Genomic DNA, 26,374 nt, shown 5'->3' on the forward strand with positions numbered 1-26,374 from the left:
ATGACCTCATCATTTGATTCAGGTGTGTTGAAGTAGAGCTTCATCTAAAAGTTGCAGGAAACCAGGACTTGCCCAGCCCTGCTCCAAGATGTTGCCATGTTTTGATTCGCTCAGCATTCGCAATTTTTTGGTCATTGAAATTTTCGCAACTTTTCCGCAAATTTGATCAACCAGCTTAACGTTTTCTATATTTCCTTCTTTTCTCACCAATCGCTGCAACTCGGCTGAATTTTGACCAATCCCGTAAACCTCTTTCTAAATTCACTTCTTGTTTCACAACTGAAATTGCAAGATAAGAGCTCTATTATTAGATTTTTTTTATTGGGGGGTGGTGGGGAACCATTTTGACAAGTTTTATTGGATTTGCTTCCACTGTGTAAACAGTTGAATGTTATTTTCACTTTAAATATAAAATTTCTCAAAATGCTGTCTTTTTTTGGGGAGGGGGGTTATGTGCAGCAATTTAAACTTTTTTATAAGACCATGTCATAACAAATAAAATGAAAAAAAAGTTCTCAACCCTAATTACAACTTTTTGAAAAAACTATCACAAAAATAGTACTTTTAGCCCACAACAATTACAAAAGAAAGCAACATCCTGGAGGAACTGATTACTTTTCCCTCGACCGTTTGCTTCGTTATCCAATGTTTAGTGTCATCAGTGGCATTGTGCCACTTTTGCTTTTTTTTTCCTTACAGTAGATCTTATTAATATGCTGCCTTGAGAGAAAACCCTGAGTGTTTGTTTACCGTACATGTTTGTTTTTATTTCAGATGGAGGAAAGAAGAGACTCCATGCTGGAGACAGCTTTTCAGTGTTTCCAGGGGGCCTCCCGCTGTGAGGGCGACAGCGATGAAGAGGAGTGGCTCATCCACTACATGCTGGGGAAGATCGCCGAGAAGCGCAGGAAGCCCCCCGATGAATACCTGCAGCTTTACAAGAAGGTAAGCCTGCTTGTCATTCGTCTAGCGCTGACAATAAGGTAGAAATAAAAGTTTTAAGCCTCAACCTTGTGATCAACTGGAAATCAAATCTGTATTCTATGTTTTTTGTTGTTGTTTTTTACCCAGTTATCTGATTATTGGGATGAGCTGGTTACTCTTTTGTTTTCTGGGTTCACAGGCGGCTCAGTATCTACATGAAGAAGCTGCTCGGTACCCGAGGAAAATTCATTACCACAATCCTCCTGACCTGGCTATGGAGGCCCTGGAAGTAAGCGAAGTTCAGCTTGTTGCTCAGAATGTGTCCAGTTACATTCCTTTTTTGCATTTTTATTATATACAATAACAATTTCTGAAAGAATTTGTGTTCGGCATTATTTGCTGTATCTTTACAACATTGAATTTCTGTTTTCTTTCTTTTTTTAATAGTTGCATTTCCGCGTGAGTGCATCCATACTTAAATTGCTACAAGCTGCCGAGTCAGAGTTGGATCATGAGTTTTTATTCAACTTACTGGTGGGAGCAGCGACCGGGCCGTTTGCAAAGGGGGAAGAGAAGAGCATGCCAAGCTTGCCGAGGTCCAGTGAAAAGTAAGCTTCGCTATTTATCCATCAAAACAACAGCAGATCTCACAGTGTGTGACTCTTTTTTTCTCTCCCCCTGCTCCCCCCTTTTATCTCCAGAGAGAAACCCCCCACGATGCTGGAAGAAGAATTTAACTGTTCCTGTTTGCATGGGGAACGTGCTCAACTCCTCCCTCCCCTCTGCCGTCACCCCAGGTGTGACATCCCCTCCTTACGTGGCCACGCCATTTGACCACGATTACGCCAAACGCAAAACACTCCGAAGGCAGCAGTGGCAGCAGCAACGGCATGAGGAGCAGCAGGCTGATGGTACAGTCCCAGTCCTAGACAGTGCTTCTGGGGTTGGGCTCTTTGCCGTTTCCGCACTGGGACAGAGAAAGGCCCACTGGGGAGCAGCGCTCAGATTGCTAATCACCATTCTCAATGGCTTTGTTTTCAGTCACTATGGTCCCCATGCACTGGGTGATTGGGATGTGGTGAAATGGGCAATATGGCTACTGATTATTTGGCTAATATGCTTTGCATGGGAACAAAAGAAAGACTGACATCTTGGTTGGTATGTGCTAAGAGCATTTGGGCTTATGTGTTTGCATATTTGTGAGCATGTGGGGATGTAACATCAGTCTCTTGTTGCTTCTTATTCTCTATACAATCATTCACCTTGCCTCTCACTGAGAATTTAAATGTGTTTCTCTCAAAGCATCTTCAGCTTTTTGTGTCACATTTGCACATGTTTGGTGTTTCGGCATCCATTGGCTGCTGTTGTTTTGGCAACACACAAGAAAAAGCTGCAGACTTGCTGTGACCCTGATTATAGGTCATGTGTAACTTATTTACCTAAATATTACACTATTTACCAGGCTAAATATAGAGCTGACTTTGAACACAATTTTAATCTTAAATAACCGTTTTTATTTAGTTTTGTGTTCAATTTTGTAAAATCTGTGTAGAAATTGACTACAGAACCGTTCAGTCAATGATAGTATTATTGAAAAGTTCATTTTGTTTCAGGAACTTCATCACAAAGTGAAACACGTTGAGAATTACACACAGATGGATGTTTGAAAACCTTATTTGTGTTATGATGATTTTCTGTTTACAGTTAATGAAAATATAACTACTAATATGAAAGTAATACATCAGACTATTCAAAAACAATTTTTTTACAGAAATGTAGCCTTTATGAAAAATATGTTTAAAGGCTGTCAATTTTCAAAAGGTAGTTTTGTCTGAAAAATTAACCTCATTGGAACTTTATATTCTAATTGATTGATTGTGACTAATTCCCAATTTTTCCCGTTTTTATAAAATATAATGTAAAAAATTATAAAAGTAGCCTTATAAATATTTTCTTTCCTTAGCCTTGCTGCCATCACTTATAATATTACAATGCATGTAAGAGATACCAGGCATTTTATGCATTTTTTATTAATCCAAAACTAACAATTTCCACATTTGAAATTATATAATAGCAATTGGTAGTGTCTGTGTTGCTAAAAAGCTTTGTGTTTATATGTTTGAAAATTTAGATCCTTGCCTCAACTGTGACCCATCCAAAACGCTTTCAACGTATCAAATCCCAACATATTTCATCACAGATACGATAGGTGTTGAAAGCTGTTGTCTTGTTAGCCTTCCTGTTATTTGCTGGAAACTCCAAACTCTCTCTCCTTCTTTGGCTGCCTGGATCAATTCCAGGAATGTCACAAGGGTAGAAAACATGGTTTCGTTTAAAATGGCTCCCTATATTTTTGTTCTTTCTCTAACTTTACTTTAAGCACTAAAAATATCCACCTTTGAGTCAGTTTCACTTAGTAATTACATCCACACCAAAGATTATTGCTGTGAAATTTTTTTTAAAATTACCTTTATTTGTTCATTAGACAAAAATGTCCTCCAAGCAAAGCAATGCTATCAGTACGGTTTATTTTGAGTACATCTTGTGTTTTTATTTGTGATTGGAACTGTTGCAAAGTTCATTTGGGCTTCAGAAATGTATTCTAGAAGAAAAAAAATATTTTTCAGAATAATAAAAAAATGTAAGCACATACTTTTGAATTAAATGTATACAAAACTTATTTTTAGAATATAAAACTACACAAAATATTAAAACATGACAGCTCACATTCGGAAAAAAAGCAGCAGCCATTCTCCATTTGATTAAAAAAAAAAACAGTGCATCTGCTCACTCAACCCGTTCATGTAAGTTCAACTTAAACGCTCAAATAATGGAGCCATATTGCCCACGTTGCCAGTTTTGTCACCCTTTCCAAATTCCTTCCTACCTACCTACCCACCTACCTACCTGCCTGCTACCTCTTTGCCTGCTTGCTTTTACCACCTGCTTTGCCATTTATGTGCATGTAGTTCTAATGGGGTGATTGTTTTTAAGCAGCCGGACGAGTTCAGTCCCCGAATCACAGTCCACCAAATTGTCTGGTGTCGTATGATCACATTTCATCGGGAGTGTGGTGTGTGGGTTAATTACACAGAAAACAAAACTAGGAGCTATTCCAACATCTTACATGGCTCATGTTTGCTCTCTTACTAATCGGGTACAGTTTCTAATTATGGCCAATTAGTGTGAAAATGTCAAGTTGGAAAGAACGTGGCTTGCATTTATTGGCTGGAATTAGAAAATACCTCTCCATGCACATTGCTATGGGTAGGTGTCCAACCTTTGACTTGATTCCTGCTGAAAGTGCACTGAGGTGAATGTAGAATCTGATTCAGACATGCTATTTTCAAGCCAGAACCAACAAACAATAATAATCTTGGAGGTTGTAGCCTCTGATTTATTTTTTTCCTTTTAGATGTATGCATAAAGCAGCAACCTTTCAATGTTTAGCTATGTGCATGCAATGCCTTGTGGACATTTTCAAAGTAGCGGTGGGCATTTATCGTATCATTTCATCAATTATTGTGATAAATTTCTTATTTTTTCTAATTTTTAATGCATCGTCTTGATAGATTCCAATTAATGTTTAAAATCCCAAGAATTGACCATATTGTCAGGATTGTTAGTCTTACTATTTTCTCCACTGTTTGTTTGATGAAAGTGAAAATGAATTTTAATATATTTGGAAATATATTTAAATGCAGTTATTGTGTGCAGAGTTGTGATTCAAATCACACTTGAGCATTAGCGGAACTAAAGTTTAAGATGAGCGCAACTAACTTTTTAGTTACCGGTGCCCACTGCTGCTGACAACGAATTACGCACATATTTACTATTTAGGTGACGCCTTAAAATAATTGGTTGCACTGAATTCAATTTAAAGTTATCTGAGTAAAAGGAGGAGAATAAAGATGCACAATTTAATTTTAATGGATCATATAACACTCCCCCATAAAATGAAGATTGGGAGGGGGGGTAAGTGACATGAATACAAATATTACTAAAATACATGCACTGTGTTTTTTGTCTCATTTCAAATGAGGAAATGCTTGTCTGAATCAGGTTCTGCATGTTCGAGGGGATTTTTGTTTTTTCCAATCATTTAAGGCTATTGCTTTTTTTTTTTTCGAAGTCAATTTAGAGCTGCAAAAGTGCTTTCTCACTATTATTTTTTTTCAAACCAGCTTCCTCATATCTTCAACAGCCTCACCAGGGTTTGACCATGAATACTGCCTGCCCAGGTCTGCAATATGGCTGGCTTCCTTCAATGGTACTCTCCTTCCAAACACCAAAATAAAAGTGCTTTCTAGTAGCAAGCATTGAATACACAACTCTTCAGTTAACACAAACCTTTACAGTACCACAGTAACTTTGCTATTGACTCATGACTGTAAATCTTTTTAAAAAGTCCCCTGTGTGCATTTTTAATTTTTTGGTGTAGCATAGTTCTCTGGTTTCCTAATTAACAGTTTCCTGTCAAGGATTTTTTTTTTTGTTGAGGCTGCAGAACATGGTAATTAAGAGGAATGCTGGCATTTTGTTTTTGAACCTTTACAAAAACAAACCATCTCTCTTTAACAACATGTCATTAGTTATGCACTAATAAAGATCTGTGACTCAGAAGTTATTTCAGTTGAATGATTGAATAATTTTCTCTCCTCTTTGTAGAGCAGGTAGTGTTTGGTATTTAGAGATAGCAACTACCATGAAAAAAGTGGTACACATGTCATTCATGAAACTTTAAACAGCATAATCATCATGTTCACATTTTTTTCATTTGTGAAGGCAATCCCAGATTCTTTGATCCGAGGCCATGCAGCCGGCAGAGTAACCCATGTTTTTGTTTGTTCACTCAGAGCGAAGCCAGGACAGCGAGGTGGTGTTGCTTTCTGATTCCAACTCCACTCAGGATGCCTTCACAGATCCCGCCAGTTCCCAGGACACCAGTCACAGACCCACCTCGGTCAAAGCCAGTCCGTCATCATCAGAGAGCACGACCCCCGTGAAGGACGGCCAGCCCGCCTCTGAGGACACAGGTAGTCGAGACTAATCTTAGAAACGTGATCAGGTTTGTGTATCTTGTTAACGCTATCCATGACTCTTGCTCTTCCTACTTCATTTAAGAAGGGTAAAATAATACCCTGAAATCACCAATCCTATGTTCCTTCGCAAAGATTTGAAATTCAGCCACTGTTCTCCTTTTCTCTTAGAGCTGACTGACTGCTCTCTTCCATGTCACGTCTGCTGTTAAAAACTTTGTCGCTATATTTAGCAACTTTTCAGACTGAAAAAATAATTATCGGCCAAAATCAGAATTGGTCAGGCTTTTTAAAGATCGGTGATTGGCCAGCAAACTGCAATCGGTGCACTCATATTTTGTATTTTTGGCCACAGGATGCAATTTTAACACTTGTTAAACAGTTTATCAGATACTCGTTTTTTCCGATACAGATATCTGTATCGGATATCAGACATCCCTTACCTAAGACTGGAACAAATGTGTTAAAAGAGGTTTTATGACAACGTATTAACAAGATGAAACAAGACAAATAAAGACGTTTTAACAAGCTTAATTATGCCACAGTTAAATTGCACAATTAAGCTTAAATATTTGAAGCTGAAGTACCTCCTCAGAAATGTCTCCAGTGAATATAATATATTATATAATATAAAGTATGAATAATGATGTTCACGTGACAGAATGGAGATGCTAAAGCAAAATATCAGTAAGCGCGTCATTCTCCTGTTTGTCGCAGGACATTATTTGTGAATTATCTTTGCCCTGCCCATATATGGTAGGAAACTCAAGCCAATTGGGGAAGTGGGGGGGGGGGCTTTCAAATGAATATAAAAGTTTAACACATAGCTTTATTTTACTTCTGTCTTTAGTTTTACATAGAGACCAAACCGGTGTCCAGACAGAAGAGAAAGTTATTCAGGAGAAAATTGTCGGCATGGTGGTGGAAATCCCCGAGGGACCGGCCCCTAAGCTCCCTGCAGACCCCTGTCCTCTCCCTCTCATCGTCGTGGCCACGCCGCCGAAGCCAGCAGCCCCCCAGCAGGGTGCTGGCCAGACCCCGGCCAACGAGGGCAAGAAGAAACCCGAGCCCCCCGCTGAGGTGATCGAAGTGCCTAAAGCTCTGCCAGCAGAACGAGCCGAGCAGAGACGAACGCTGGTGGAGATGTGTGTCCGCGTTCTGGTTCTCTGCCTCAGCCGCTTCCCTCAGCACTACAAGTCTCTCTACCGCCTGGCCTACTTCTACACCAACAGCAAGACTCACCAGGTTGGTTTACTATTACACCTCTCTGCTGCATCACTGCCAGTATTGAGGGTAAATATTTAGGGACAAACATGCTAAGATGTGTAGCGAATTTATCATTCCACTGAGCAGGACTGGTCATTTTATTTATTTTTTTATTTTATTGGACCTGTGAGCACTGCAGTGATGCACCGACTTTGTTGGCTGCAAGCCTCTGTGGGCAGAGGTGTGGGTGGTTGCGCAGTCCTCCGTCAGCCAATTTGGCATAGGAAGACTGCATTGAGCTTTACTGTGATAGCAACCTTCTGTCAGCACCGTGTTCAGTATATTGCAGTTACAGCTAGGCATGTTACAATAAATCAATTAATCGAAATAAATTAAAACGAGGGCCCGATAATTTCAAAAATGGATGAGATGATTTCAGTTTGGTGGACTGGTCTCAACTAGTCCTCTCTTTTTGGAGGACGGTTGTGTTTATAGAGACTTCTGTAACCATTTTATTTGCTATATTGCTTGTTTTGTTTACTTGGATATTTAAAACGTCTTACGGTTTCAATGTGAAATGTTTGCTAGATATTACAGTTTATTGATCTTTGAGAAGGTGTACTTGCATTGTTATGCCATGACATTACTTGAAAAGCATCATGACTTATCACAATAACTTACCATCCAGTGAAATGTATCGTGACAGGCGCAGCTCTGGCTCACAGTGTGACGTTTCTGCTTCTGTGGCCTCCAGTATTGCTGTGCAATAATTACAGTTATCCTCACTTTATGCTGCAAAAGGAGGTTTGGTAAATTTGTGTTTTCTAAGCTGAAAGGGAAAGGTTTGTAGTTTATGTAATTCTTTGTAACACTTCCTTTTGGTTTTTTGTTTTTTCAGTCAGAGGAGTTTTCAGCAGTGTGGATGAAAGCGAATGTACCCTGGCAGGGACTTGATGACAGTCATTTGATGTGTGGCTGTTTACACAGGTTGCTTAGCCGCCCTCAAAGCGCCAACACGTCCAGCGTTAAAAGCCTCTTTGCCACTTGCGCTCTCGGAAACTCTCCTGCACGCATTGACTGGCCGTTTTTAATCCTCACGCAGAAAATCGGCGGCGAGGGGAGCCTTTGGTTTTCTGTGCCGTAGTGTTCGGGGGGCTGGGGGTTAGATAGCACCAAGTGGCTTTGGATCACTATCTTTTCAACTACGTCTCTCGTATCCACAGTGATTTGTGAGTCACTGTGCTGCGAAGAGGTCTGCGTTTTCCTGATTGCAAATGAGCAGTCCTCTCCTCTTCTCATTTAGATTTATTGGGTATTCATTTTTTGTGTTTGTGTCTTTTGGTGTGTGTGCGTGTCTGTGTGTGTGTATTTATTCAAAGTATACATGCAAATAGATGTTTCTTTTTTCTTTCATTTATTTTCCATCACAGAACCTACAGTGGGCCAGAGATGTGTTGCTAGGAAGCAGTGTCCCATGGCAACAGCTGAAGCACATGCCAGCACAAGGACTTTTCTGTGAAAGAAACAAGACAAACCTGTTCAACGTAAGTCTGATTTGAAGTCGTTCCAGGTCACTACACTTTGTTTTTACATTCGGGCCTCAATGCAATTCAACACTTCAAGAGTTTAAAATCCTAATTTCCAAGTATGAAAAGCTGATATTAGAGCTGGAGTAAGGAGTTCTGACAGAAAACATGGACTTAGCCTGAAAATTTCAGCAAACACGCCATACAGGTCCCTCCCCCGTGCTCTCTTCTCCCTCCACAGCAAAGCCTGGCAAGAATGCCATGAATTCATTTTCCTGTAAAGTTGTTTCTCCTCCATTGGCAGGAGAAACAACGACAAACTTGAACAACACTGCTTGCTGTACAGGATAGAGGTGTGAGCATTGCATTCAAGAGCGTGATTGACGGTGCTAAGACATCTCTCTTGGCTCTGATTAGTTATTTCTAAACATTGGAGGTGTATTTCTGCAAATGGCAATAGGATAAGTTATAAAAACTTCATTTTTATAACAACTTTCAGTTGTTATAAAAACTGCATATATGAAACATGCCTTAAAAGAAATTTGACTGCATAATTTAGTGCCTTGAAATTGTTTCTTTAAGAACCTTCTGCTCTTTCTGACACTTCTCCTTCAGCACGTCGTCACAAAATCGCTTCTCTTTCGAGTCTTCATCATGGTTCTTACCAGTGTTGCATTGAGAAGTAGCTCCTAGTAGCTGATGTGCAGTTCCACCAGGTGTTTGCTAATTGCTGCTGGCTTGTCTGAAGGAGCAGAGTGGGGAAGTCGTGGGGGAGGAATGCTCTGTAATTCCGAAGCTCGGCTTGGAAACTGCATGTCGAAGGTGGCGCTCAGTTGCACCACTTGTTTTGCGCAGGTTGCCATGGGAAATTAGGAGTTTTACATGCATGAAAGAATTAAAAGCAACACTCCAGGTATGTTTTTGGTGAGGAAATAACACGATGTGAAAACTTCCCTTTTAAATTGACTTTTATCTATAGAAGCAAAATGATGCAAACGTCTAGCTGTTTCAGAAAGCCAGCTTGTGTCATGCTTTAAAAATTCTACAGGTGATGAACCAAAGTTCATCACCTGTAGGTTAGCATTTGTCTACCAAGGCTCTTGCTTGGGTAGTTTTCTTCCACAGTGATCAGTTGGTAACTATGTGATTCTTATGGGTATGGTTGTCATTTGTTTCTGACGTTATGACAGACGACACCTGTCCAGGTTATTTAACCCACTTCTGTGTCTCTTAACTGCTGGGATACGTGCCAGCTCTCAAATGGCTGTCTGAATCTTTCCCGACCAGAAAGATTCCCAAACAGTTGACTCGTTTGTTTTTGTTGGGCTTTCATTTCAGCGAGAGGAAAAACGATCTGGGGGTTTCCCTTCGATCAGTCGTCACATACAGCCGACTGACAGCTCAACCCAACCAGTAGGGAGATGGGGTTGTTTCTTCATGCTAAATGGGACTAAAATATTTGTCTCTGACAGAGAATGAAAAAATTGTTTGAACCATTAGAGATTTTAAATCACTTTATTCTAAAGTGGTGCCTCTTGTGGTGGCAGTATGTGAGAATAGCTTTGTTGTACATTAGCTCTGATTTGCTCTTTTGGTAAACTTTTGTTGCTCTTTTTTTGAAGGTAGTTTGACAGGAAAGAGGGTAATGAGAGAGGGGGCAGACGTGAGGCAAATGTCACCAGGCCGGGAGTTGAACCTGCAACTACCACCATAAGGACCAAAGCCTCAATATGTGGGTCATGCTTTGCCCCTGCACCACCACAGCACCCCCAACCATAATTTATTACACCTCTTCTTGTGTGGATTAGCAGAGCTTGCCAACAGCTGACGACGTCATCCAGGACATTTTATTGTGACATATTGTCTCTACTCTATAAATGTGTTGTTGCCATGCCATGGCTGTTATAAGATCAACAGACTTCAGTCAGAGGCTTCTTTTTCAGATTTGTTGCATAACTGACTGCTACTGGAGATCCTTCCTGCCCACAGCATCGTCATCCACGACGCCTCTTTGTTATGAGTTGCGACATTTAATTTCCGGTTCAAATAAAGGTCGAGTTGAATTGAAAAATGTAGTTCTTGAAAGTCTGCAGAACTCTAATATACCTTCAAACCAGAACCTGACCTCTTCTTTTTCTTGTTAAAGTTGAATTAAACTGTGCAAACTATTAGTTGTATTTTCCCCTCACATATGATCCTCCTGAAGTAATCCCCTCCCAAAGGATCAGTGGAAACGGACACTTCTTTATTTGTTGTAACACAATAGGAGATTGTTGAAATATCTGCCTCTCGGAATAACAAAACCAATGTCGAGTCACTAGAGCTGCAGTTTAAATTATTAAATCATTGTTCTGCATGTCAGTTTATTTACATTTTTCACTTGACACAGACACTTGACATGCATTTTTCATCTGTTCCCTGTGTTAACCATCAGCGCCTAAAGACCTCATTCAGTCACTTTCTTCGGTAGCGAACATTCGGTTTGATGTAGTTGAATCTTTGGGCTGTTGAGTGAAATGCCGATTTTGTGGAAAGCTCCCGGTAACAGACTGTGGATTTGATGTGAGCCGGGTCTGAGCTGGAGAAGAACTCTGCCATGCTCTGGCTCCCACTGGGTTCTCACGGAGCCCCTTCTGGATGCAAACCTGCCACCGTGGCTCACCAACTGTTTGAGCTTTACCGTCCTCTTTGAACCAAACCCGCTGTCCCAGCCATATTAACATTTAACTGGGATCCAACACACACACACACATTTTCCTTTGTTCTAATATCTGGTAGATATTATAGAATCAGAGTTTCTGTAAAATTTATTTCCTGTTATCTCTGCACATGAAAACAGGACTAAAATTAATCAAATTAAATTATAATGGCAAATACCTATTGAAAATATCCGTTATTTCTGTCGACAAATAAAATTAGCTCACGACGAGAAATGGCACCAGAAGTTCTAAATTATTTTCAATTGTAGAATAAATATTTCCTTGAGGTTTGAGCAACATAAAGTCTTCTATGATTTCTGGGGGTTTTTCAGTTGCAGTAAATTTAGTTTTCTGGAATTGACAACTAAAGTAAAAGTAAAAAAAATGCATTAAGTTAGAAGATTGACTGAATGTGTGTGAACAAAATCCCAAATCAGATTTTTTATTTTTCCTTCTTTCTTTCCTTTTTTTATAGGACGCATGTTCAACTATTTTAGGGCATTTTGAACAGCCCAATTCTGATCTTTTCACCCAAAGAAAAAAATAAATCTGATTTGCGCCGCTTCCTTCTGTAGCACCAAGTTGCATTTGATGGTTTTCAAAGCGCCTGCAGTCTGAACAGTCGTGTTGCATTTTAAGTCGTTGATGTGAGACACGCATCATAATTCTGTGCCAGCAGAAGCCAGATGTGATAAGTTAGGACATAAACAAAGACTGACAATTCTAACTATAAACTCATGAAAAAAATTCTGTCAGCAAAGTGCATCATGTCACAGTCCCACCACTCCCAACTGCGACGACACATCCAAACGGACTTCTCTACAGAAGTTTCAGTCAATTCTCCAACAAAGGACATTGCTATTATTTGCATTCTTTATTAGCTTCTCTCTTCTTACGATCTTGAGACAATACTGTCGGCTCCCGTTGCTGAATGACTTTAAAATCGATCCATAGACACCTCCGTCCATTATTACTCCTGTAAACAGTGTGCTTCTATGTGACATTCTTCTTCTACGCATTTGGGTCATAATTCATTCACATGGATCTGATCCGGTCAAATCATTAAGTAGCACGAACGATTACCCAAAAAAGAAAAACAAAGAAAACAAAAACACTGCTTTGCAAATAACAAATGCATTCTAGACGACCAATAAAAGGTGATTCAGCAAAGTGTTGAATCACTTTTTGTATTTAGATTTCTTTAAAAACTAGAAAAAGCCATAATATAGATCATTTTGATGAGGAAGATCTTGTCGAGACGCGGCTAAAGAGACTCTGAGAACTTCTCACAAGAAGGTGAAAGCTGCATTTTGTGAGATACCGTCACACATTGTGTCATCATACTCAAAATACTGTGGCTGCAAAAAATGCAAAAGACTCTCTTTGATGTGGTTTGTTGGTCCCCTTTGGGCTACAGTGAGAAGGAAGCCTCAATCCACTACCAGGTCACTTTTGCACATCAGAAACTCTTGAACGGTAACAAAAACAATCTTATTTCTTATTTCCTCTGCCTATAGATTACTCTAAAAATTTCACACCGTAGCTTTCCTTCTACATCCCCATATGTAGGTTACGGTGCCCCACATTGGCCTCATGGTTTGGCTGAGTTACACTTACTGGGGCCTCCATAAAGTAACCTACATACTGCTGTAACAAAATGAGCCAAGCGTGGCTGTGTTGCATTATTTATAAAGCATTCGGTTTATCTAACCAATAAACATGTGGGTGATTTATGCTTGAACAAAATACGTAATGCTGTCTCATATAAAGGTGTGGTAATCTTGATATTGTGATATTGAGATTATTAATAATTTCTGTACATTTACCCAAGCAGTTTTTTTGTTTTGTTTGTTTGTTTTTTCGCCTTTCACACTTACCAGATGTTTGTTTTTGGAGTTGTATTGTGCAGAGTAAATGACGCATAAAACGTGCAACAGGTTTTGAAATAATATTTTATTTTCTTAACAAAAGAAAATGGGGCATTTTGATAGGACTGTATAGGGGCTTTCCACATTCTTAAGTCTTAAATTTATCATTCAGAAAATAAGACCTGAAAATATCTTAAATTCTTTCCTTTTCTTTTCTTCTTTTTTCCCCCCACAAATGAAAGTGGACTTAAAACAATCGGGTATTGAATTTTGTTGGGGCAGGAATATTTAGCCTCATTTGTTTTTGTTTTTTTTTGTTTGTTTGTTTACTTTCTGGCGGGACTTTGTGTCAGGCAAAAGGTATCTTGATATCTTGATTACATTCTGTGACTTGAGCCAATGAGGCTACCGCTAACAAGCTGCTAATACACCCTTGCTAGCGAGCTGTTTTTGCTTCTATTATGAGTAATTATACATTTTCTGCTGCCTACAGCCACAAACAATCCCCAAAAATTAAAGTTTTTGCCAGTCTTTATTGTAATACAGCAAAATCTCCAAACCATCCTCTGTATTTTATATATTTTTTTGTCTTAAATTTCATTCGAGGTAGCAATACAAAGGTCTTTAAAAGTCTTAAATTTGACTTACTGAACCCTGCAATTGCTCTATTCACTTGTAATGCTGAGTTTATGATATCCTTTTTAGTATGTAATCCCAAGACTCTTACTGAATTATAGTTATTCCCAGAAAGGGCTGAAGCTTACTGAATATGATGCGTGACTCTCGAGCCTTTTATGACTATGACTATGTTACCACCGTGTTCTTTCACTTTTACCTCTTGCTTCCTTTCCGCACCACGCACATACTTGCATCTTGCTTCTGACATATTCTTCCTTCCACCGGTGTTCACTCTGAGAAAATGGATGTCCGTTTTTTTTTTCTTTCTTTCTTTTTTGAAAAAAATGAGCCTTCTTAGACAATTCACCTGCGTCGATCAAGGCCCCCCTGAGTCTTGTTACATTAGCTGAACCCACTCCTCGGGAAGGAACAGTTACTCTTGCATTACTCGCTGCGGTTTGACGTGTGACTCAAACATTTGCGTGTGTTGAGCTGTGCAATGTTCTGTAGGTGGAGCCTTACTAAGGAGAACATTGTTTTGGTTTGATTTTTTTTTTTTTCTGTATAAGGAAGAGTAATGGGTCAGTGAGTCCATGTTGTGGAAGTTGATATTTGGATTTGCATGTTGGAGGGTTTTTCCTGGATGCCGGCATGCATTCCTTTGCCGCCTTTTTACTCCGTTTAGCTGGTGGAGACTTGTTCTTTCACTGACACAACAGGAAGCAGGAAAAACAAGGTGTGTTTACCCCGTGTGTGCGTGGGCGTGAGTGTGTGTGTGTGTGTGTTTGCTGGCCAGCTGGAGAGGCACGAACACAGTTGAGAGGAAAAGGTGAGGGCTGCTGTCCTGCGCAGCTACTGCCGCTAAATGGGGGATTTGATTTTCAGAACATTTTGGTTGTAATGTTTGTTTTTTTCCTCTTGTTGCACTGATTAAGCAGCTCAGAATAGATTTTCGTTTAGGTCTGTTCTTGTTCTTTTCCTGTTGCTCAGTCTACAGGTTGATCACGCTGTCAACCCCACCCCTAGTTTATCTTTTTCCCGTCCACTCTTCTCTCTGTTTCGTTCTTTCTCCTCATTACTCTCTCTTTCTGTCACTCCCCTGTTGGTGTGTGTGTGTGCGCATATGATGTGGGTGTACACTAATGGGAGGGCTTTTCTCCTCCAGGCTCCGATTGGCTGGCAAAGGCCCACAGTGATTGGCCCTTCTGCTCTATATAGTGGGAGAGAAAGAAATCGAGGAGGAGGGGAGGAGGAGGAGGAGAGAACTCCAGCAAGCTGGGGTCAGGGTAGAGCGCAGCTAAAGTGCGTGGGCGTTTTTGTTTTGAGATGGCAGGGTTTGAAACCAGGAGAGGATCGAGTCAGCTCGCCTGTCAGCGGCATCCCGAGCTCATTGCCCCTGACTCCGCTGCTGTTTCTCGTCTTGCTAAGGCAGCTGCCATTCTCTTTTTTCTGTTCCTCTTCAGCCATGTGCAGCTGTGCTTCCCTCCTCTTCTTCTTCTCCTCCTCCTCAGCGGCTCCCGCCACCCCAGCACCCGAACGCAACCCGCCACTTGCTCTTAGAGCGTGAGCCTCTTGTTTTTTGGGGGCTTTTGTTTTTGTTTTTTCTCAGGGTGGAGGCGCTGCCAGGGCTGCTGGTGCTAGCAGGAAACTGTCCAAAAGAGTACTAGCACAAGCGCTGTGGAGTAGCTTTCTTTGGTGATGGTGAGTTGCTTTGTTGCTTTTTCTTGTGACTTGCGCAATATAATTCCTGTTTCTAAGCATGCAGAGCTGCTGAAGAACAGTTTTTTTTTCTCTCTGTCTGGAGGAACCAGGAATCTTGCTGTACTTTAAAGTTGCAACTCTGAACAGCTTTTGTGAAAATCTCGTGACTGACTGAGCTGCAGTTGTTGGCTGCCGTGTAGGTGACTGTTCTGCTCCAAGGCGAATGTACTGAACAGTTTGTGCAACTTTCTCTCTGTTGGGCTTCCCCTGTCACCAGCGGCATGTTAAAACACGATCAGAACAAGAAGATTGGGTCAGTTGGGTTTTGGATATGGCTCCAGATGTTTGGTTTGTTTAAGGCTCGCAAATGACGAAGTTGAACTTTTATGTCGTTCAACTTCAAGGAAAAAGAAAACATATGTGATGGTGGCATTTAGCTGAAATGTTTGTGACGAATTATTTTTGCCAGATACATAAAAGTAAAGATGTGTCAGAGTTTTGCTGCCAGTTTTTGTGAAGGTTTGACCTGCTGATAGAGATTGGAGTCAAAATAGTTTTCTTTATAAGACCATCCAAAAACAGCGTTGTTGTTGTTTTCATTCCCTTTATTCCACAAATAATCATTAATTTATTCAAATTCACAGCAGATGCAACATCACACCCCATGAGTGAGAACACATTTGCTTTAAAAACTCTCTAGCATCTTAGCTGTTAGCACAGTTAGCGCTGATAGTGGCTTCCATTACTAAAACATCATCCTCTGTGGCTATTGACCAAAAGAGTAGAGATGTGTGATATCAGAACGATATTGGTAAAATTGCAGTGATGATACTAATTATAATTAATGCCATTTTTGTTTTGGTTTTGACACAATTAGGAGCAGCTGAACTCCATTCAACCGCCCAACTATATTATTGCTATGAAGTGTAAACTTATTATAACTTCAAAGATAATGTACTGCCAAAAATGTCTTCAGGTCCATTTGCACACACTGTCATTGCAATAACATTTGAGATTTATTATCTTATGCAGCTCGAGTACGGATGTAGATTCTTATCATCAGATTTCTAAATTCAACATGACTCTTTACAGACCGAGATCGAAAGACTAAAATTGAGCAGTTGGCTGCATTAGCCCACTTGCTATCCACTCAGTCTTGTTCTCTGTTAACATGGAATCAGCGTGTCTCGACATGTAGTGGAAAATGCTTTTCTTTTTTATTAGCTCCTTACATCTTACTGACAGCGAAAGTGAAAAATGACTTCATTCATCAGTCACAACTTCCACTCCGAAGTGTGCAGCTTTTACAAATTGGCAATTCCCTAATTGAGAATCTGTTTGATGTTTTCTCGTTTGCTAACATCGCAGCGCGTTCACGTTTAAACGTTTGACTTTAAGATCTTTTAAAAAAAAGCAACAGATTTCTTTCTTGAAAAGATTCTGACAGTGTTTTCTCTTATTCGCTTTGCGTCTGGATCCCAGTCTGATGGATCCGTGATGTGTTGTTATATCCGTGCCAAAGCTGTCACCATTTTTCAAGCAGCTGAGATTTTTTTGAAAACAAGTGGAGGGAGGGGAAAAAAAAGAAAAAGAGATGCTTAAAATTATTGCAGTAAAAGTCTTACAAATCTGCTTTAGCTGGTGGGTTGCAGAATAATCTGGGTAAAGCCATGGCTCTGCTTTCCCTAAAGAGATTTGTTGTCATTGGATGGTTCTCTGATGAAGAGCAACTCTTCCCGCATTAGATGTGTCTTTTTAAGTGCGCGCTCCCCCAACCCCCACCACCGCCCACCGAGCTCGTTCCTCTCTTGTTGGAGGCTTTTCGTAATCTGTACATTGAAAGGGTAAACCCTTCCTAAAGCTCTGCTTGATTCCATCATGTAACAATAACAAATCTTCTAATCAGACAAGCATTAGTCCCATTTTCTCCTTAGGAGTGTTTTTGTAGACATATGTCAAAAAAAGGAGCTTTTTAAAAAAGAGCAACAGTTTATCATTGAGAATTTACTTTAAATTTTTCAAAGCGCATATGAAAGATAAAAGTTTAGTTACTTTTTCCACCCCCTCCCCCCTCAGATGGCTTTCTGTGTTTTGTTCAGATGACCCAATCTGACGCTTTCTTGCTCCGAAGGCTGTGAGTCCGTCCCAAGGATTTGTCTTTGTTGTGTTCCTCTCCACTGGCTTTGAAAATGTCATCTGACAATCTGGAGTTGTCTGTTAGGGGCGCCCAGTTCCCTCTTGCCTCCAGCAGGAGCGGATGGCGCCATCTCGTTTGTTTAGCTCCATCCTGATACTGTCATCTCTCTTTTTTCTTTTTTTGTTTCACGCACATTTCTCTGAGTATGCGGCCTGAGCTCTGGGACACGTGCTTTTTTTCTGACTGTAGCTCGTTCCTCCGCCCGAGCACCATCTGCACTGGAGTTGGTAACTTCAGAGGACCTCGGCCCGCCTCGGGTTTACCTGCTGAGAGGACATGTGCTCTCTGCTAAAGGACGCTTCCATCAAAAAAAATAAAAAATCCCTCATCAGTTCTTGGCAGCTTGTCTGCTGGTTTGTTACAAGTGTTGGACAGAACTGGACACTAATGAGGCTGCCTATCATGTGTTCCTAGAGAGAAAGTTTCCCCCAATTCCTCTCTTTCCACCTGGTGCAGGGACCAGATCGTCCACAGTGTCTCTCTGGAGGCCTTTTTGTCTCCTCATTAGGGCTTCTTTGAATGGCGTGAACTTCACTTCCACTACTTCTCCCTCCTTTCAGCACTACTTTTTTTTTCTCCCTGTCTTGTTGCTAATTGTTTCCATGTGTCAGAAACTCCATTTGTCTCGAAGGCAAAGAGGGGGCATGTAAAACCAGGCTCAGATTAAGAAACTTTACTGTTTTTTAACTATTTACATAACTGGTTTATTTTATAATTAGCAGTGGATTGATATAATCATTAACGCCCACATTCATGGTGATAAGGAATGAGGATAAGGGCTTTTTTTTTTTTTGTCCCTGATATCAATCAAAGATGTTTAGCAATGGGGAACACAGAGTGAAATACTAGACACTGCGTATTCAGTAAAACATCGCATTGCAAACTATCCAGTATTTCATGGTCTTCATTGTGATTTTTGAAGCTCTCACTCGTGACATGCTAGATAACATTCACTCTTTGTTTTCTTGATAGTAGCAAAGTTTCTGTAGGCCAGCCTCAACGTTTCCTAGTTGTAAAAACAGATCATTTTTCCCGAATCACCAGACATTCATTGCCATATCTGGTTTATTATATTTTATATGCAGTTTGTTGAGTGTGCTGCTTTCCAATAGTATTATATAGCCAGTTTGATTGACTTGCACTGCCTTTGACGCCCACAACATGTATTGATCGATAACTAAGATGCTACGATTCAAGAAAAGGGAGAAGACATTATGTTACACCCAACGTCGAAGAGCAAATGTGTTTTGATTGAAGTAGTTTTAGTTTGGGTTTCAGTATGTGGAATATTTATATTGCAAAAGCCTGTTTGGAGTGCAGGTATTGTTGACTATATTCAAAGAGTTACAGACTTGTACTTTACATATGACGGCAGGAGCTCATGTCAGACAGAAACAGCTTCGGCCAACATGCTAATGATTGCAGTAATGAAAACACAGTCTGAGAGAGAGGAAAGAAAATATATCACACCTGTTACTGTCGTCACAATGAGACCGAGCTGCCGTCACAAGATTGTCTAATATCGTACAGTCTTCCATAAAGACTGATGCTTTCAACTTTGCCTGAATTTACTCCATGATACATTGTGGCCCATTACACTGGAGCAGATTTAAGTGTACAAAACGTTAGACGTTCACCTTTTTTTCTTTTTCATACACAATAGGCTACATGATGGTGGGGATCAGACATGCACCCGCTCCATAATGTAGTATTTGATTATTTTCCAGACAATCAAAGATTAGTTATGAAGTATATGAACATTAATCTTCCTACCTTGTTAAAAGTGTTTGCAAATTTGCCAGTACACCAAGCATTATAGCACACTGTGATCATTTTTACAGGGGAAATCAACTAAATAAAAGCAATATTATTAGGAGTTAAATTTTACATTTGACAGGAGTTAATGTGCGTATTGGGTGCAGTAGTCTGGAATGCTACGGTAACATTAGCATGTATCTTTTCTTTTTTCTATATGTATCACTTGGTGATAATTAGGCTTTTTAAATTGCAGGTGGAATTTCAGAGAAAAAAAATTCTCCTTCGTAAATATATTCCTGTTTTCTTACAAAATATCAAATGGCAAAGTCATAAAATGTAGTGACTGCTGTTTCAGGTGTCCTAGAGATGTTGGTATACCTGGACCATGTAATCTGAGCAAAACATAAAGACCAGGTCACATGACCTGGGTATTGCCTATCCTGCTGGTTATTTTTTTTTAAATCCTCATCCAGGGGAATGAGCCCGTACTTGGGATTGGATCAGGTCATCCACAGTAAGAAATTTTAAGTGGAAATGTTTGCAGCGACAATGATGATGATGATGTAACAGTAAAACTTAACGTCCTGCTTTGCATTGTGTCTCCCCTTTCTCCCTCTGCAGGGCATCTGGCGCATTCCGGTGGATGAGATTGATCGCCCAGGAAGTTTTGCATCTCATATGAACCGCTCTGTCGTCCTCTTGTTGGAGGTGCTGTCTCAACTCAAGGATCACAACACACTGCTAAAAGTCTCTTTCATGCTCCACAAAAACCCCGACCAGGGAAAGTAAGGACATCACTTGTGCGATCCCATCACTTTGTGATGTTTAGTTTTTTGGCTTCACAACATCTCTTCTCGTTTTCCCACGAAGGAAATATTTACGGGATGTCGATCGCCAGGTTTTGGCCAAGAGAGCATTTTTCCTAACTGTAAAAGTCCTGGAGGACAACCTGAGCAGTCTGACCGGGGTAAGAAGGAAGGAATGAGTTGCAAAACGCACCGACAGCCATGCTGTTTGGCTGCTTTGTGGTTGGAGACGTCTGGCATGCTCCTACTTCATGTTTTGACAGCTTCTGCTTTCTTTCAGGTGTCTGAGCAGCTTCCCAAAGCGCCCGCGCCCTCCATGGGGGAGATGACCACAACGGACGCATCCAGCAGGCCTGGCTCCGACGACAGCAAGCACGTGCTGCCTAAGAAGCCCGGGCTTGCAGAGGGAGCTTGTGTCTCTGATACTGTTCCCAGGGAAGCCTCGCAGGCTCAGCTGACCTCGCAGCCAGCGGCAGCAGATAAAGGGAGTATAAGTCAAGAAGGCTTTCCTGGGAAGCCGGAGACCGCTGGGAATGACGGGACCAAAGCGGGGCCAGACGAGCCGATGGAGATGGAAACCTGCCTCTGGAGGAAACCCTCGACCACCACAGACTCTCAGGGCAACCAAGCAGAGACCGAGGCCTCCCCGAGCGGCTCGGAAGCACAGCAGAAAGTGACTGAAACCAGCCGGGCGCCGCAGGAGCTGTCTCTGGAGGAGCTGAGCATCAGCTCAAGACAGCAGCAGCCGCCGACGCTGGCAGCCGCACCAAAAATCACGGTGGCTGCAGGTGCGACCGATCAGGCCTTACTACGGAAGCCAAACAGAAAAAGGAAACTTATAGAGGATGTGGAGTCCGGAAAAACCCTGCTGCTTGATGCCTACAGAGTTTGGCAGCAAGGGCAGAAAATCATGACCTATGACCTGGGGCGCATTGAGAAGATCATGTCTGAGACGTACATGCTCATAAAACAGGTAAACCTCTCAAAAATGTCTCCAGTTTATGCATAAACATACTCTCCTCTGTTATTTGCTTGTTTGTGCAAAGTCATTTGTTCTGAACATGAACCTTTTTTTACTCGACTTCAGTTTGTCGGGAAACCCCTCTACCCCTCTACTAACAGAATTAGTGACAAAAGAAGAGGGGCTTTCCCTGATCTGCGTTTTCAGGGCCTGCTACAAAGCACCGCCTTTTCCGCTCTATAACCTAAATTCAGCCTTTGTGATTTCTATCACTTTGCTCTTACTCCTTCAGCAGGAAACTGAGTCTAAGCATAGCTTTTTATGTATTCATATCATGAAGTGGCATTTTTAAGCAGAAATAACTAGGTCACATCTGTGCCAGACATGGGTGGGTTTCTGATATCAAGGTAAAGCGAGGTTTTAGCTGGAGCTGCAAATATTTAGTAGGCAACATGCATAGTATGAAGACTGCAGTAAGTATTCATTAATTATGCCATAAATGCAAAATCTCTGATTGTAAAATATTTGGCGACACTTGTTGTTTGTGTATCATCACAAACTTTGATTAGATAAACACGCGATATGGTGGGGATGTCCTTGATCAGTGACAAAAGAAGCAGCCTGTTCAATGAAATGCTGCTGGTGACACGTAAATAGTTCTCCTTCATTTCCTGAACACACCACTCGTCGTCTGCGTTTTTGTTTGTTTGTTTGTTACATTCTCAAAGCAGAAAGATTGTAGTTGGCAACACTTTTTAATTATTAACGGACTGCAACTATAACATTTCCTTCAACAAACAAACTCTGCATTAACTTATCCAAATCATGTCTCCTAAAAGCAACTCCTTTATTATTACAAATGGTGAATACGTTGTAGTCGGCTGTCTTTAATTCCTACCAGGCTGCAGGGTTTTTTTTTTTGGTCTACACATTGGTGCTACTATTGTTTTGTTTTGATTCCCTCCTAAGGTGACAAAATAAAAAAATAAAAAACACAGTGTCACGTGTTTCAGACAAGGCAGCGCTTCCTGCCATCAAACTGTCTCGGCTCGACAGGTGACAAATGTCTGCGACTCACTTTTTGCCAGTAAAGGGCTTAACGACATCCATGCATGCAGCTCTGTCTCGTAAAGAGCTGGAAGCTCCTGGGTGTAATCAAACTCTGTCTCTTAACGACATTGTGCCGATTCTGCATCCATCAAAAGCCACGCCGTTTCTCCAAACTCCCCTTAGTCTGACTCAGTCTTATAAGAGGTTCACTCACTCCATAAGTTCCCTTTAATGCCTGTGATTTTGAAATTTCCCTTCACTACAACAATTAAAAGAATTTCAAACATTGACTGTCTGGGGCGGAACTCGTTTCTTCCTCGAGAAATATTCTGACTGATTGGGGGAATGAATTGAAATGAGCCACTTAATGGCTCCCGTTGCTGCCAGAACATTTCGCTGTCTGGGTCTTGTTACGTGAGGCAAACTCCCCTCCCCTGGAAGAAAGATGGATTCCTTTTTTTTGAGAACCGTCCAGCTGACATAAGATTTTAACAGAAGCGGAACATGGAGCCTACCTTGGTGGTGTGTGGTTTTAACAGTGAGGCAGACGTGAAATCGAGAAGCTGCTGCATGCTTAAACTTGACTCAGCTTAAACAACTAATGAAGTGGTTTGAAAAAAAATAAAATAGAAAGAAAAAATGCCCTTTGCAAACAGCCTGTTACAGGGAACATGGCCGCAGTCGGTTCGTACAGCTGTACGCATTGTGCCGTAGCTGAGGCCGCAGACTCCCACAGTCCCTGGTTTTTGTTTCTCTTTTGTATTCACCAGGAGCTTTGTTGAAATTCTTCGGCTTCTGATGCACAACGTGATGCTGCTGCTCCGTGCTAATGCCCTTACTCTGCCCATTTGCCCCAGGTCGATGAGGATGTAGCTCTGGACCAAGCAGTGAAGTTCTGCCAGATACAGTTGGCCGCCTCAGCACAGAGACAGGTAAGGCTGAGATTTTCCACCAGCTCATTATCTCCTCAGTTCCTTTTTCCACTGAGTTAGATCTCCAGCAATAACATTTAATTCCCACCTCAAAACTTGATTTTAATATGGTACTGGAGGGTATTTTTAATTCGGTGTCTGATTGTACATGGATGAAAAGCCAAACAAAGAATTAAAACTGCTGGGTTTTTTGTTTTGTTTTTGACAAATGTCGTTTATGTAGCTATCCTTTAAATAATCGACATTTATTGTCGGATAATATTGTCCTTGTTTAGCAGTCCTTATAAGTCCAAACGATGTTGTTCTAAACCAAAGTTTAACATTTTGGTTTCGAACGAACAGCTTTGCTGTCCAGCATTTTGTTCCATGATTTGTGGAACTAAAATAAATTAAGACCTGATTACTATTCAACCAGTTAAAAGTTAAAATTTTGTACTCGATGTTCAAAAAGTTCATAGAACTCAAGGAAAAAAAGTCGAGGCATTTGCGTCTGCAAAAGAATGTGATTTTGAAAAATAGAAATGAAAATATATGTAGGATGCCAGGGTTACGGATATTTTTGACCACAACTGTTGGCTTGGATTATTAAAATATCTGTTTCCATTGAGAATATTTGCCAATCCAGCATGTTTCATGAAAGACAATAAAAAGGCAACTTTGCGGTAGAACGTTGAGCCTTGCTGTTACCTGCTGAAAGTCTTGCTCTCTCTCGCTGTCCGACAGCCTGAACGGACCGGAGAGATGTCCCGATTATAGAGCTTCTGTACATCTTTCTCTTGATTTTTGTTTTCTGATGGAGGCAAAATTCAGCTGATTCTGGTCATCAGCTGATTTCCTGGTTCGTCTCAGTCGAACGGAAAATTTATATTTATATATTTATACTCCTGGTGTCATTACAGCAAGTTTAAATATAGATGTCCCGCTTTCTTATTGGAGATGAAATCTGAAATGTGCTCAGCTGATTAATAATGCGGTGATTCCAACACTTGAGGTCTGTCCCTTCACAGCCTTGCCAGAGCTAAATATAGCCCCAAGCTTTGCTTTATGCTTCATCTCTCAGTTTTGGCCGAACATTTCAATGTTTCCAGCAAAACGCCAATTACTTATACAACCAGTAAGCCTGTAAAGTTACAGGAACATAATGTAGCTAAGAGCCATTTTAAGAAGCTCATCCAGCTGTAAATTAGCTGTTTGTAGCTCAAACTGTGCTTGTGCTTTTGTTTTTTTTCTCCAACAAGCTCCTCGTCGAATGCTTTCTTGCTCTGCTTCATTCTGTCGGAGTCGTCCCCCATTCCTGTCTCGTCCCTCCTCCTCCTGCCCACACAGTTATCAAGGGTCTCTGCCCACATCCTGTTGTCACGGTGATGTTCCCTGAACCTCCGGGTCATGAGGAGGAGATGTTGACAAAATAAATCAGGTTTTCCCAGTTCTGTGATCCTAATTTCTCAAAGACTCGCGTCTGTAATCGTAACTTGACAGCGACAACAACAAATTTAGTGTTTGGGAAGGGGTAAGGTTTGAGTCTTACTGAAACAGCTGTGTCGGCGCCTTTTCCAGCAGCTTTCTGTGGAAAAACTGCAATATTTTGTAAAAATATTCTCACCTTTTTTTTTTCTTTTTTTTTTTGGTCATATTTTATCACATTACAAATGCAAACCACAACGTTTGTGACCAGCAGTAAGTATTAAATCACAGTGAAGCTGCACTTTTTCTTTCATATATTTCTGCCATTTATGTCCAGCCCCTCCTACTCTGAAACCCTTAGATGAAATCCAGTGGAACTTATTTTCTCAGATTTTAAAAAATTAGATGCACACTTGTGCAGATTTTGCATTTTAGAAAATCTTAAAACCTACATATCCATTATTTTCACTGCAATACTAAAAACATAAACATCTCCCCACCCCCCAACAAAAATAATTAAAAAAGACCCGAGTGAAGGTAAACAAAGCCAGATATCATTCGGATACGTTTAAACAGGTGACCTGTTCCTGTCAGAGATGAAGTCATGAAGTCTTCTCCCCTACAGCGAAGATATGAATCAGCTAATGCTCTCTCAAAAACCCTTACTCGCCGGCATTACGCAACTCCTCTTAATGTGATACCATCGCGCCAACAACTGCTGTCATGTTTTCGTTTCGGTTACTCTCCCTTAAGCAGTGGATCTCGGCTCCCGTCCTCGCCTGCTTCCCACAGTCATGCATGTCCTCCCAGCCCTGGCACAGGGGGCGCTGCCCTTATAGGGCCGAGGCGGAGAATCGGCTCCTTTCCGTCGCATGTGTGTACATTAGAGCTTTGCCTTTGATGCCATATTGGGAGGAAAGCGTCTTTTCCTCTTCCACTGCTTTTTTTTTTTTTTTTTGTAATTCTGTTTATGCTTCGCACATTCTCCTGAAGAAATGAAATGCTCGAGCGCGTCGGAGAGCCCAGCACCGGCTGCAGGTTTTCCACTCCTGATTGTGATTAAATGTGAAATTTTATGTAATGATGAGGTGACGAATATTTAAAAATGAAGTTGGAGGTGGAACATATTTGAGGTTTTTCAAACTTTCAAGTAGCAATCTGAAAAGTGTGGCATGGATTTGTATGCGGCCCCTCAGAGTGGGTGGGCATTTATCATGTCGCTCATTATTTATTGTGATAAATTCAGATTTATTTATAAACTCCAACTAATCATTTTTAAATCCCACAAAACTGCCAGGATTGTTAGTTTCACTATTGCCTCTGCAGCTTTTCAATAATCTTGAAAATTAAATTAAATGCAGTGTGTGTGTGTGTGTGTGTGCATGTGCGTTCACTAATTAATCAGGCTTCTTTATGTGACCGGTGCCCTGAGGAAGCGTATTACAAATCAAATTGTTTTTTCCAACAGCACCGTTTGTGTTTGTGAGGCTACAGTTTATCTGCCATGCAGTCAGAGCCACACAGTTACTCTAAAAGCAAAGTAATCAATATTTCTTACTGTCACCTTTATCGTTCTTACAACAATACTGCCTAGTAGTGTGATAAAACCTTTCTGTATCGCACACCCCAACCAGTCACTGCTCCAATTCTTTGCAAAATGAGACAGTAGCTGATTTTCAGACCCT

At 40.9% G+C, this 26,374-nt stretch overlaps 1 protein-coding gene across 1 annotated transcript in view; it reads left to right on the forward strand.

Annotated features, from left to right (window-relative positions):
* cabin1 (calcineurin binding protein 1) overlaps positions 1 to 26,374 on the forward strand; it is a 47,131-nt gene that overhangs the window by 14,626 nt on the left and 6,131 nt on the right. Inside the window, 13 exon segments of the mRNA XM_055050845.1 lie at positions 775 to 945; positions 1,124 to 1,213; positions 1,372 to 1,532; positions 1,626 to 1,667; positions 1,669 to 1,835; positions 5,129 to 5,194; positions 5,781 to 5,960; positions 6,814 to 7,208; positions 8,600 to 8,713; positions 20,158 to 20,321; positions 20,407 to 20,503; positions 20,623 to 21,315; positions 23,211 to 23,285. Coding sequence (XP_054906820.1) covers positions 775 to 945; positions 1,124 to 1,213; positions 1,372 to 1,532; positions 1,626 to 1,667; positions 1,669 to 1,835; positions 5,129 to 5,194; positions 5,781 to 5,960; positions 6,814 to 7,208; positions 8,600 to 8,713; positions 20,158 to 20,321; positions 20,407 to 20,503; positions 20,623 to 21,315; positions 23,211 to 23,285 — 2,415 coding nt within the window.

Source organism: Poeciliopsis prolifica, unplaced genomic scaffold, assembly GCF_027474105.1.
Source record: "Poeciliopsis prolifica strain line A6 unplaced genomic scaffold, Auburn_PproV2 SCAFFOLD031, whole genome shotgun sequence".
In the NCBI taxonomy this organism is placed as follows: domain Eukaryota; kingdom Metazoa; phylum Chordata; class Actinopteri; order Cyprinodontiformes; family Poeciliidae; genus Poeciliopsis; species Poeciliopsis prolifica.